This window comes from Populus nigra, chromosome 3, assembly GCF_951802175.1.
Source record: "Populus nigra chromosome 3, ddPopNigr1.1, whole genome shotgun sequence".
Lineage (NCBI taxonomy): Eukaryota > Viridiplantae > Streptophyta > Magnoliopsida > Malpighiales > Salicaceae > Populus > Populus nigra.
Window position 1 is genome coordinate 8,623,309 of NC_084854.1, and position 14,080 is coordinate 8,637,388.

Here is a 14,080-nt window from a genome sequence, read left to right on the forward strand (position 1 = left end):
TTAAGAACTACGAGAATATGGAACTGTAATTAATTTGAAAAAAAACTACCTTGCTTTTCATTAAGTTCAAGGCTTAAAAACTTTTAGAATTGCAAGCAGTTATAATACCCCTAGACACAAATTTTAAATTTTTTTACTTTAAAGATAATTTTGTCATTTTAATGTTGTTTTGAAATGTTAAAAGACCGATTTATCCCAAATTAATATGATAATAACTAATAGATCTATATAAAAAGACAATTTTACCTTTAATAACTAGTTATATAGGTTTTTTTATGAGAGCAAAATGATCATTTTATTATTTCAATCCAGAATAGTAAATATTTTGGTTTACAATGAATGTCAGAGCTTTTTATTTTTTTTATTATAAAAGTTAATAAAAAAAGAAACCTTTAGATTTTCTTATTTGGCACCCTATTTTCAATTTGTTCTAAGACAAAAAAAAATATGTATTAGTTAGATCTTTAATGTTTATATTTTTCCATCCATATTTGACATACTTCTAATTCTATTTTTAGATATTTTTTAAAAGTGTTTTGACTTGAAAAAAATATTAAGTTGATAATTTTTTAATGGTTTTAAAGTTAGAAATAATATATATATATATATATATATATATATATATATATATATATAATTAATTTTGATTTATTTTGAAGCAAAATACTATTTACAAAAAATCATGCATCACAATTACAAATACCTTCTTAATATGAATATTTTTATGCAAAAAATAGTGTGTGTTTTTTTTAAGAAAATCGATAGAAAATACTAACCAAACTACAGAAGGCTCAAATAGACCGATTGAGAACTGTCTACGACTTCGAAGGACTTGAAAGATAAAATATTTTTGTGTACTATATTAATAATTTGATAATACATTAGGGTTTAATTTAAAGTTCCCTAAACAAACAAAAAATTGGATACTTGGAGTATGCATTGTTTCATTACGGAAAAAAAAGTAGCCTGCTTGCTGTATCTGTGTGGATGGGCTGGTAGCTATTGAGGTTTTAGAGAGGTCTGATTTTCATAGAAGTTGAGCTCTCTCTGTTCCCTTGTCTTCTGCCCTTCTAAACCCAACCTTATCTCCACTCTCTCTAGCAGAAAAAAAAAAATGGCTTCCACAACCCCTTTCTCTATTCAACACCCAACATGGACAACATCAAAAACTCTTAAATTTCATGAACCCTACAAAAACCTCCATTTTCTCTCTAACCCATCTTCTCATTCTCTTTCCAATCCTTCTCTCTCTTCCTCTTCTTTCCCTTTCAATCCCAAACTTTCTATCCTAAACCCGCCACTTCTCTTTCACCCTTTACATGATTCTTCTCATGACCGTCTCCTTGAAGACTTTGAAATCCCCACCATTAATAACCACCAAAAGCTTGAAACTTTGATCAAATTTGACCAAATTGTGCATGGAGAGTCTTCCAAAAGAGTTTTTATTCGAGACTCGCCTTGGATTTCAGCTCTTTATTGGAAGGGTACGCGTAAAATAGCCAATAAAAAAGTGAAGTTAGAGTTAAAGGATATTGAGAAGAGGAAGTATAATTTGTTAAGGAGGAGGCAAATTAGGGAAGAGACCGAGGCGTGGGAGAGAATGGCTGAGGAGTATACGGGGTTAGTTAAGGAAATGTGTGAGAGAAAGTTGGCACCTAATTTGCCTTACGTTAAAAGTTTGTTCTTGGGGTGGTTTGAACCATTGAAAGAAGCTATAGAGAGGGAGCAGAAACTGGAGAAATCCAAGAAGCAGAAGTCGGCATTTTCTCCCAATATTGAATTGTTGCCAGCTGATAAAATGGCAGTCATTGTTATGCATAAGATGATGGGGTTGGTGATGGTGGGGCATGAAGATGGGTGCGTGCGGGTTGTCCAGGCTGCGGTGCAGATTGGTATAGCTATAGAACAGGAGGTGAGTGTTAGAGTTGCTGTATTTGGTTCTCATTTCTAACTTATCATTGGGATGCGTTTGACATAATTATTTGTGCTCTTGATTTTAGGCTGGAGGGTATATGGTTATTTAGCTAAAGCTGGGTACGTAATATGCATATAGTGTCTTGTTAGTTGTAGGGATGTGGTTACCATGTTGAGGTACTATTTAGATATTCTGTTTGAATAATGCATCTTGGTGTTTTTAAGCTTAGATACATGTAGGAAACATTAAAGTAGTAAAATTATTTTTAACATGCAAAATGTTACTGATATATAGTATATTGATAAAAAAAAAAATAACACCACCAACTAGAAATGTGATGATATATATTATAGTCCATGTTTGTAGACAGATTCAAGGTCAATTAAGAGTTAAGACTTGATGTTAGGTTCGAGTTAGGTTCGAGTTAGGCTTAAGCTTGATTTTATTTAGATAAACCAAACTTGAAAAGTATGAAACCTGATAACAGGCTTAACTTGAGCTACCCATAATGAGATGAAAAGTTACCCTGCAAAGTCTATTTCAAACATCAAGCTTGATAATTCTATCTCTGAGCTACCAGTTCTCTGCCTCTATCAGGTTAGAATTCATAATTTCTTGGAGAAGACCAAGAATCACCAAAGGAAGAAGACAATGCATGATGTTCAAGAGAGTATGGACAAGGAGAAGGAGATGCTCAGGAAACGTGTAAATAGTTTGATTAGAAGGAAAAGGCTCATGGAGGTCCAAAATCTGGTGATACAGGATGAAACTAAACCTTGGAATCGAGATAAACAAGCTAAGGTTTGTAGCCCTCACCATTTCTTTCAAAAAGGCGAACTGGGCCCCTTTCTCTATTTAGTTTTGATTACTTTCTGGATTGAAGTTTTTTCTTTCTGTTTTTGGTTTCGCCTTAACTTTTTTCTTTCGTGTCCTTTCCCCCGCCTAGTTTCTAATGCACAATATAATTTTGCAGCTTGGAAGTCGTCTAATAGAATTATTAACTGAAACAGCTTATGTACAACCCCCAGTTGACCAGTCAGAGGGCATTCCACCAGATGTTCGACCTGCATTTAGGCACATATTTAAAAGTGTAACAAAGAATCCAGGGTGAGACTTTATTTTCTATTCCCTTTTGTAAGCTATTTTGTCCAAGCGCTCCCTAAGCAGTAGGTAATTGTCCAGTGTATCATCCTTATACATATCAGTTTAGGGTCTTCTTAGGGAATTGGTTGCGTAAATGAGCACTGGCCAATATATGATTTTTAGGTTCGTCATCTTGGTTTCTGTTTGACCATTGACATTCAAGAGATGCCTGTATGGTTGATTATTAGTCCATAAAATTTATTTTTCATGTATGTGGCTGTTTGTCATAAGTTTCTTAGGGATGGTTAACAGTGCATTTTTTTTAATTTGCTTCTAATCCCCCAACCCTTCAATCTTGGTTCCATTTGTTTATGATTCTCATTTTTATCCATTTAGGCAGAAAACTGTGAAGAAGTATGGGGTTATAGAATGCGATCCCCTCATCCTCACAGGGCTTGATGGAACGGTGAGTGAAAACAAAACATCTCTTTCATTCTGAACATGAGGATTTTAGTCTACTTAAATTTAATTTTGATTAACAAGGTTATTCTGCAGTTACCTACCCATTTAATCCACCAATATAATTCTCAACAAAGTTAATGCATTTCTGTTACTCATTTCCATATTTCCATGCTTCTTGTTTTTCTTAGCATAAATGTCAGCAATGCATCCAAATGATCTTACCATAGTTCATTTGACATCTCAAGTGTGTTTTTTGGTCCCTTGGAAGAAAAGGAAAATGGTTTCTGGTGGTATAACTTATCACTTACTTGGTGTGTAGTTCTGGTATAACTGTTTTCAAATCTTTATTTTGACTCCACTCAAAACATCTCATACGTATACTCCTCTATGAATTTGGGGAATGGGTGCTAGTATTGAAGATATTAAATGCATATCTAATTGTGACTTTTAGCCTTAGGACACTCTACTAATATATGCATCTATGTTCTGATGCAGGCTAAGCACATGTTGATTCCTTATTTTCCAATGCTGGTGCCTCCCAAAAAATGGAGAGGGTATGTATGAATCAGAGATGATAGATAATGTAGATATCTCATGCTCTTTTTAGAAAGATTGTTGCTATCTTCTTATGAGAGGCTGCTAAGGTCCATAGATATTGTCTTAATTATAAAATGGAAGTACACAATCTTGACTGACCCTGGCATGCTTTACCTAGCTGACTTTTTTCCTTTCGAAAAATAATGTGAATATGGACTGCACATGGTTTCTCTGTTATTTTGAAGCTGTTCAAAAGTTTTATAGGAGATTTATATTGAAGCTCCTTGCAGGTATGATAAGGGTGGGCACTTGTTCTTGCCTTCATATATCATGCGCACTCATGGATCTAGGCAGCAACAAGATGCAGTCAGGAGTGTTCCTGGGAAACAGATGCAGAAAGTATTTGAGGTGAGCGATGCTTATTTTGGTTCCCTCCTTGCTCATTTTGTTTCTACTCTTGCGTAGAAAAAGAAGGGTCAAGCTTGGCTGGCTAGAACTTGTGCATTTGTTGTGGACCAGCTGCTAGGTCTTGAGCATTTGCCAAGTGCACACACTTGTCCTGCTTCATGATGATTAAATAATTAAAGCACATGATCCAAAAATACTGAACAAATAAAAAGTTTAATAATAGATCAGATCAACAGGATACTGAAAGATTATGTAATATCCTAAAATAAAAATACAGTTTAATGAATTTAAATGAATTGTCCTGGGATTGTGTTAATGTAGCATATATACACAACCAATAGTTTGATAGTGTAGGTTGTTCCATTATTTTTACGATAATTATGTACAACATGTTCATTCAAATATTAAGACCATCAAACTTGTGCTGTTGAATCTCAGTTCCAACTTATGCTTTGAACTCACGACTGATTTTATTTTAGAGTGTGGCATTTTTTTTTATATGAGAAGTGTTTATATAGAGACGCTTCCTGTGCTAAAAGATGACATTTAATCTTGCCAGTTAACTGAAATTTATGCCTGGGTCCAAAGTACGCTGGTTGAGATTCCTTGTCTAATGGCATGTTGTTAAGTTTCAATCAAGCCACTACCATGGTTTTGTTCTGATGAAGCTGACATATGACTTTATTCCTTGTCTGATGTCACATAAACAGGCCCTGGATACACTCGGAAATACCAAATGGAGGGTGAACGGAAAAGTGCTGGATGTGGTGGAGAGGATATGGGCGAGTGGTGGTAACAATGCAGGCTTGGTCAATCGAGGAGATGTGAGAACTTGAAATTTCACTTAATAATTTCTTGTGCAACAGTTGGTTATGTCAATTGCATGGGCAATGGGATCATTTGAAAGTTAGAACATACAGTATGCAACTATTTTGATGGGTTCTACATTCATTTAGTTTACCTGTGATAATTTGATTTTGTGATCCTTGAAATCTCATAGACCACATGATTCTTGTGAAATAATCTGTCATGCATTAGGAATCTCGGTGGTTGGATGTGATGCCACAAGTAAATTGTCCTTTAGTCAATTACCAAAATAAGATCTGTTACTTTCTTATGATATTAATTCACCATTTAAACAACTTGACATATATCTGAATTGTACTTAATTGGGTTTCAGATTCCTATACCAGAGAAACCATCCTCAGATGATCTAACAGAAATTCAAAAGTGGAAATGGAGTGTGAGGAAGGCAAAGAAGATAAATCAAGAGAGGCACTCTCAAAGATGTGACACTGAACTTAAGCTTTCTGTAAGATCTACTTCCTTCTCAGTTTTCAAATTGACAAGATGTCTGATTTCTGTATGCTGCAAGATTGTGTTCTTGATTGAATTGATTCACTCATAGAAACAAAATGCTGGTGAGTTCTTATGCTCAACAATCAAGATATTGGTTTGATTGACAATCTTTAAGTCTATTGCAATAATTTAAAGTTTCTTACTTCATATTCGCTTAATTGCGCTGCGCTCGAGTAATCAGATAAATGTTGAATTTGCACTTCTTGCCTAATAACACGCATATACAGGCTTTACATTTCATTTCATAACCATGGCTTATATAGGTTGCTCGAAAGCTGAAAGATGAGGAGGGATTTTATTATCCTCACAATCTTGATTTTCGAGGCCGCGCATACCCGATGCACCCACATTTGACTCATCTAAGTTCCGATCTTTGTCGAGGAGTTCTTGAATTTGCAGAAGGAAGGCCATTAGGGAAGTCTGGGTTATGTTGGTTGAAAATACATTTAGCAAACTTGTATTCTGGTGGGGTTGAAAAGTTGTCGCATGATGGCCGTCTAGCATTTGTGGAAAATCATCTAAGTGAGATATTTGATTCAGCAGAGAACCCTGTCAATGGAAAGCGCTGGTGGTTAACAGCTGAAGATCCTTTCCAGTGCTTAGCTGCTTGTATTAATCTGTCAGAAGCCTTAAAGAGTGCGTCACCACATACTGTCATCTCCCACCTGCCAATCCATCAGGTAAATCCTTCACCGTAAGCAAATGCAGCAAAAAGAAAATTTGCTAAAAAATAAAAATAAAAATAAAATACGATAAACACATTTTTGAAGGATGCACTTCTTTTCAACAATTGTGGGGAAAAATGAAATAAACATGCAAATATTACCTGATTGTGCAAATATCTGCTTTCCCGCTTATCTGACAGACTGTTGTTGCCATTACCTTTTGAAACCCGCTCTCCTAGTCAATTTGAAAGATTGTAGTAGAGAGCTTAGTTGTCACTTAATTATTAGGATAATAATTTCTATTAGAATGAAGTAAATTTAGATGAAAACTGTCATTTCTATCACCAGGCATGAATCTTCCTTCAGATTTTTTTTTCATGTACTTAGGACATAAAAGTGTATGATTTGAATAATTGATCTAAGCCATTTTCAACATGGCTGGATTTGTATGGGATAAGAAGTTTGAATTAATAACCAATGCCACGTGTGCAAAGCTCTTAACTGTGTAATGTTTCAAGAGCTTTCACAGGAGTTCTCTTAGTTGATAATTTAGCAAGATTGTAGTGCCTTACTTCCTGAGTTTTGTTTCTTTCATCTACTAAGTGGACGTCTTGTACTATTTCTGGTTTTGTTTCCTCACTTCTATTTGTTGTTCTAAAAAGAACACATTTCTTATGCAATGTGACCATGGTATATTCTCTTATTTAAAAACTCGTGCATTTGCATTATTGATTGATTTTTGCTCATATATTTTAAATCTTATGCATGTTGTAACTTTTGTTTAAAAGCATCTGGATACACAATTGTTTTTTAGTTCTACTTCTGAAAAAACAAGCTAACACAGAAACCTCCCTCCCTCCCTTTACTTGTTATAGGATGGCTCATGCAATGGTCTACAGCACTATGCAGCCTTGGGAAGAGACAGTGTAGGTTTACTCTTTTCTTTCTTTCTTCTTGCATCATTTTAGAAAATAAGAAAACAATGGAAAAATTCGTAAGTATTATTTGGTTGAAATGCCACCCTGGTAATGTTATTTTGTGCAAGAAAAAACCAAAATGATGCCATTATTGACCCCAAAACAACACCCCTATCTGGGTAAAATGACATCATTTGGGTTGACATTTGAAGGGAATGAAAGTACTTGGGCGACATTAGACCATAATTTCAAATGTTTTACTTTAACTCTAAGGTAATCAGAGGGGATTTTTTTTTCTAAAACAATACAAATTGCTGTACTCATTATGATTATATAACCACTATTTGGTGTTAAAAAAAATTGGTAATCAGTTAGGGTCTACCTTAACCCCTTTAGACTCATTTATGTTTCATGAAAGCAAGTTTGGATACAGTACATGAATCGCCTCTCTGTTGTTATTGCAGCATGACGTTATAGGCACTTTCATTGTCCTGTTACCGTCTCCTTTAAAATGATTGAAGATACCACTTTCTGGTTACAATGCCTTTAAGAACAGAATATTAAGAGCCGTAAACTTTATGTGATTCCTGACCCTTACATGTTAATCATGTGTTCATGTTGCTTATCACTAATTCCTTTAGCCACCTTGGCTGTGTACTTTTGTACCAAGCTTATTCTTCTCCCATCTCTAAAAATGTGGAATGCTGAAAATAACCAAAATTGAAGTTATTTCTCAACCATTCTGCTGATTCATTCATAATTTTAAGGCATGCTATCCAAAATTTGATTGATCAAAACTGCATCCATGAAGACCTGAAATCCTTGTCCAGCCTCTCATGATCATTTATGATCCAGTGGTATTGGATATAATAATTCCACAATGATTAAATTTCCAACTATTCTCTCTGATGCAGGGAATCAGAATTGGTTTTAAATAGAGTGCTGTTCTTAGGCTGTGCAATGCACAATAATTCATATATTTTCTTGCATTTTGAATATACGCATCTTCCACTTTTCTGGTTGATTTGAACTGAAGTTATGCATTCTCGTCTTCTGATGTTTTCCAGCAAGAAGCAGCAGCAGTTAACTTAGTTGCTGCAGAGAAACCTTCAGATGTTTATTCAGAAATTGCCACTAGGTATTGTAATTTTCTCTACAGAACATTAACATGTCGTCAACTATGAATTTATTTTTGCATGACTGTGTGTGTCTTTATTGCACTATTTGTATATGTGCATTTGATATTTATATTTGCACAAAATGAGACTGATGAGATTTTTGCTGACAGGGTCCATGAAATAATTAGAAGAGACAGCAATAAGGATCCTGCTACAAACCCACATGCTTTATTAGCCAAGGTCCTAATTGATGAGGTTATTCTTCCTTTTCTTACTTTGATGTTTGGATTATCAACTTTTTTTAGATAAGAGAAAATTGTTCCAAAGGTGAAAGGAACTATGAAGAGGATAAGCCATCCTCCCACATACTGAAGCTTGATGGATTATCATTTACTTCTCAACTCCTTTTGACCAAATCTAACATTTTGGAGCTTTTCAGGTGGATCGCAAACTGGTTAAACAAACAGTGATGACTTCAGTGTATGGTGTCACTTATGTTGGGGCACGTGAGCAGATAAAAAGAAGGTTAGAGGAGAAGGGTCACATCACAGATGATAGAGTGCTCTTCAGTGCAGCCTGTTATGCTGCTAAAGTAAGCATCCAGATTCCAGCGTGTTTATAAGGAGAGTATTTTGCTGTTCTAGGATATGGTAAAATTAATTGGACTTGATTTCTAGAAAATGTCAATGAAAAGTTGATGACAGTATCTAATGTCAACTAATTTGAGATACTCTAATCCAGATGTATTTTAGCTATGTGTAATGTATGCTGTGGATTACATGTTCATCTCACTGTAGGCACCTAAAATTGTGAGGTGATCCTTACCTTGAATCATTTTCAAATTTACTCATTAACCCTTCCATAGGTGACATTGACTGCTTTAGGAGAGTTGTTCCAAGCTGCACGTGATATAATGGGCTGGCTTGGTGATTGTGCAAAGGTATGTCTCCGTCACATTTGGGAGTGAAATTACATGGACCACCCTTATATTAATTAATAGTAACATTTTATTCAAGTATATTTTATTGCTTGACCATGAACCTATTTTAGGTTATTGCTTCAGAAGATCAGCCTGTGCGGTGGACAACTCCACTAGGTCTTCCTGTCGTGCAGCCATACTATAAGACTCAACGACATCTTGTAAGTATTAAATCCTTGCTGCATTTTTTTGTTTATTAGGTGCAGGCTGCTATAGATTAATATTCCAGTACGAAAGGTTCCTTGCTTTCATGGTGTTCTCACTTTACAAATGTTCATTCGCTAAACTCTTTATTGCTGGTAGAGGATATATGAAATGGCTGGTTAAATTATGACAATAGGTAGGATATTTTTTGGTCATGGTAAAGATCCTTTCACTGTTGGGATCCTTTACCACAGCACTGGAAAAAGTTTGTAGTGATCAAACCATTGGTTGGCTATGAACTCATGCCTTGCGATTATGACATTAAATATCACAAGAAATGAACGGCATGATATTTATGTCAGTTTTTTCTCCTGCACAAAATATGGCATGAAATTTATGTCCTCTGCATCCCCACTCTCTCTGTGTAAACAGTCAGGTAACTAAATTTGGTGTTGCAGATAAGAACTTCACTTCAGGTTTTGGCCCTGCAACGGGAAGGCAGTTCGGTAAGCTTTACTCTGTTGTCTTGCTTTCATCCCCTCTTTCCTTTCTAATATTTCATGCACTCACATTTAAACATTATCATACTATTACTATCAGGTGCAGGTTAGAAAACAGAGAACTGCTTTCCCTCCAAATTTTGTGCACTCGCTTGACGGCTCACATATGATGATGACTGCTGTTGCATGCAGGGATGCTGATTTACGTTTTGCAGGTTTGTCTTGCAGTCTTTAGTATATGAAGCTTAAACCTAGTGAATAGATTGGAATTGACATATTGTCATGGTGTAGAAGACTAGAAGCCTTCTATGTCTTTGATGAATGAAGAAGTTGAAGAATGTCTTTTTCAAACAGTCCATGTAGAGCTATTATTTATATCATTACCTTTTATAGTTGGGTTAACTTTTTGTTCAAGTTTCAACTTGTTCTGTCTGTTGCAAACAATATGTGGTAGGAATTAATATTCTACTGTTTAATGATAATTGAAACTTGACTGATAAACTGAACCTTGACATATGGTTTGAACTTGGCAAGCATTTAAGCCATTTATTTTATTATGTCCATTAAGCTCTCAAAAGTTGCTAATTTAAGCCTATTAGAATATACTTTTTGGGTTGATTATGATGAGAAGTTATCCTATATTCTAGTAACTTTGATACAACAATGAACAATTAATGTAATTCTTCATATCTCTGTAGCTAAGCCAGCTTACCCCTACTACATGCCCGAGTTAATGTTAGTTTTTTCATTGGAGCTTTTTTTGTGGTCTGCTAATTTTTGTGAGTTTACTGCTACTATGATGGACCTAGTTCTTCAAGTCATCCTTTCTTCCCTTTAACTTTGATTTCTTTTGAACTTATTCCATGTTACCATAAGTGCAAGTCATTGCATTATCAGAAAATCACATGTATTTATCCGTACTAAAACGTATTCAGAGTGTTATTATTCATCTTGTTTGACTTGCACATAAATGTGCTATGAGGCATTCTGGATAAGAAATGTTTACTTGTGAGGCTATGATAGTGCAGTTTCAAATGATGGTAAATACTCCTAATAACTTGAGTTGAGAAACCAGAAGTGTTACTCAAGTACGAATGGTAATGTGTATCACATTTAATTTTGTCATTGTATAGTTTCCAGCTATCATAACACTATCATCTGTAATCCCCACATCCTTATGAAGTGAATCTCCTTTTGCAGGTGTTCATGACTCTTTCTGGACACATGCAAGAGACGCGGATTTGATGAATAGGATACTGCGGGAAAAATTTGTGGAGCTTTATAACATGCCAATACTTGAAAATGTGAGTGCAATGGCGTGTGATGACCCAGTTTTTCTCTCTGACTGGCATGACCTAATAAGCGAGCATTTGTCATTGTCTTCAAAAGGAACTATGAATTATTGTGTCTTCCTAACAAGTGATTTTGGAGGCTATAAACACTGAGTTGATCTTTAAAATGAAAGAACAATTAACAAAAAAGAAAAGGAGCCTCAAACATGCAACTTAACTAGAATGCTTCTATATATGAAATGGCTTCTCCCAGCTTCCCAGTAGCCAGATAACTGCTTGGCATTAGTTTTTCCTTTTTGTATTTCAAATATAAATCAACTCAATTATGACATTGTTTCATTTATTTATTTATTTTTATTAATAGTATTGTTGACCTGTATAAATAACTTGGATTATCCTCAGTTACTTGAAGACTTCCAGACGTCATATCCAACATTGAAGTTTCCATCTCTGCCTGAGAGAGGCAACTTTGACTTGCAAGAAGTTCTTAGATCTCCATATTTCTTCAACTGAATATTCATCAACTGTAAATCTGAAGCATCATATTGGCATATTGCTACCTTTGACCATGAAGTTGTCAAGAGTTTCAGGCATATTGTGCAGAATCAAGCCGAAAGTTTGAAGGACAGTAAAGGTGGTGAAGAGATACCTGGTGCCATCGGCGAGTCTATGATCTCGAAGATTTTCAGAAGAAACGCCCTTGCACTGTAATTATGCCAACCCAGAAAGGGTCATTCCTAGCACAAAAGATGAAATCACCCAACGGGCTCATTCCTGTATGCAAAGAGGGAAACTCTAGATATGGTTGGATTACAAGAGTGTCAGATTTCTATTCATGGTTAATTTCTGGAGACCAACTTAGATGGCTACATGATTATGTCATTCTAGCGAAGATATATAACCAGATGATTAGTACTTGCGGCTTCTTTTTTTTTTTTTTTTTTCCTTGTGCTGTGAGCAGATCACGAGAAATTAGGTGATTTGATTGTTGTAAGACCAAGTAAATCTTATTGTCCTTGATTCTTTTTTTCTTTTAATCATGTACCATTTCTTCTGTAGATAGACAAGCATAGGAGAGAAGAGCCTGTTATATAGCGGGACCAAGCTCCATGTAACATTCACAAGCTGCTTGGCAACCCATGTAAAAGTTTTCCCTGCATAATGGAATAAAAGTTTGTTTCATCAGAGTAGATTGTTTGCTGCCCTGAAAATGGGTTTGTTTTTATATTTCTTCTTGTACATGACTGTGCTCTGCGTCTGCCATCTCTTCACTTCAACTGGAAAAAGGGAATGGAGTTTAATTTTAAAGACTACCAGTTCTTCATTCTGCGGCTCTTACTTTGGAACATTGTTAATCAACATGATGTGGTTTCAAAAGCATCTCTTGGCAGTTTTATCAGAGATGATTCGTTAAAACTATGCTTATAGGATTTTATTATCCGAGAAAAAAAATTATGAGCTGTGGTAGACAGCTGAAATTCAAGAAGGCCACGTATTAAACACTAGAAAATGCTGCCAGGCAGCCGCAGTTACTACTACTATTTTCATAATTAAAAGAAACTGAAAAGGCTACTGGTTTCACTGTAGTGTTATTTATTGTTAGTAGTGAAGTTTTTTTAAAAAAATTAATTTGATTCTCAAATTTTTATTTTGTACAATTGAGCAATTTTGATCTCAAATCTTGCATGGTTTTTTGGGGAGGAAGGATTGAATTAAAAAATATGGATGTGAAGTGGAAAAATTCGGTAAAAATAGATGACGGATTTAAAATTTATTTATAAAGTTTGTTTGTCTTTTATTTTTTCTAGTTATTAGGTCACCAATCTCTTTAATTCTAGAAAAATTATTTTCCAAACTAAATTTTTTTTTTCAGTTTTTTTTTTTTAATGGGAGGAGAGAGGTGGCTCGCCGAATTCTAATGTAGAGAGAATAAATTGTCGTTGCGACGATTCTAACAACCAAAACGATTAATTTTTATATCAAATGGTTCCATGTGATGAAAAGAGTTCAAATTAAATGTATTTTTTTTATCTTAAAAGTGCCTAAAAAAACATATATAAGCTCAATAAGATTTTTTATTTCAGATTGATTTTGATTTTTGAGGCAGTATTTCTGTGTTTTTAAAGGTTATGAGTCAGTTTAAAAGGGTTTCCAATAATATTTTCTAAATCTTTTAAATCAAAAATAAATTAAAAATAAATTTTTAGAGAAATTGACCGATTAACTTAAAAATAATAATAAAGGTCTATGCATCTGAGCCTAACCTTACAGGCATGCGCACATGCCTTTTCTTCATGGGCCAGGTGTTTGGCCTGACTTACTAGGCCCAATAATGCCTAACATTATTTTTTTTAATTTTTTTTAATTAAAACTTTTTTATATCCTTTCTAAAAAATCAATTTAAGTTATTATTTTACTTCTTTGTTACTTCTTTTGCTTATTTAGTTTTTTAAAATAAAAATTATTTTTTAATTATATTGAATGTGTTTAATTTTTGAAGAGGTTAATATCATTTATTTTTTATTTTTTATATTTTATATAGATTAAATTTATTTTAAAAAAATAAAAATATTAATTTTTTATAATATTTTTAATATGTGCAGCCTTGTATAATAATTTTTTTCCTTTTATTTTTTTCAATAAATTTTATGTGTGTGTTGATTTTTATTACAATTTAATTTTAATAAACAAATTCATTAAA

General features: G+C 34.2%; 1 protein-coding gene across 3 annotated transcripts; it reads left to right on the forward strand.

The window, feature by feature from the left end:
- The first annotated feature begins 931 nt into the window (after window positions 1–931).
- Window positions 932–12,564, forward strand: LOC133690132 (DNA-directed RNA polymerase 3, chloroplastic-like). 3 transcript variants are annotated; one of them, XM_062110328.1, is made up of 19 exons: window positions 932–1,912; window positions 2,513–2,716; window positions 2,889–3,022; window positions 3,395–3,464; window positions 3,956–4,014; window positions 4,288–4,405; window positions 5,116–5,229; window positions 5,586–5,717; window positions 6,028–6,444; window positions 7,305–7,355; window positions 8,414–8,484; window positions 8,635–8,719; window positions 8,904–9,056; window positions 9,330–9,404; window positions 9,515–9,604; window positions 10,046–10,093; window positions 10,188–10,302; window positions 11,288–11,391; window positions 11,782–12,564. In XM_062110328.1, the coding sequence occupies exons 1-19, from the start codon at window positions 1,115–1,117 to the stop codon at window positions 11,890–11,892; spliced, it is 2,949 nt and encodes a 982-aa protein (XP_061966312.1). In that variant the 5' UTR covers window positions 932–1,114; the 3' UTR covers window positions 11,893–12,564. The 3 variants fall into 3 exon arrangements, 2 of the variants coding, with proteins under 2 accessions (XP_061966312.1, XP_061966313.1); XM_062110329.1 differs by having other exon boundaries at window positions 8,635–8,704; XR_009841395.1 differs by lacking the exons at window positions 11,288–11,391; window positions 11,782–12,564 and having other exon boundaries at window positions 9,528–9,604; window positions 10,188–10,281.
- The last annotated feature ends 1,516 nt before the right edge of the window (window positions 12,565–14,080 follow it).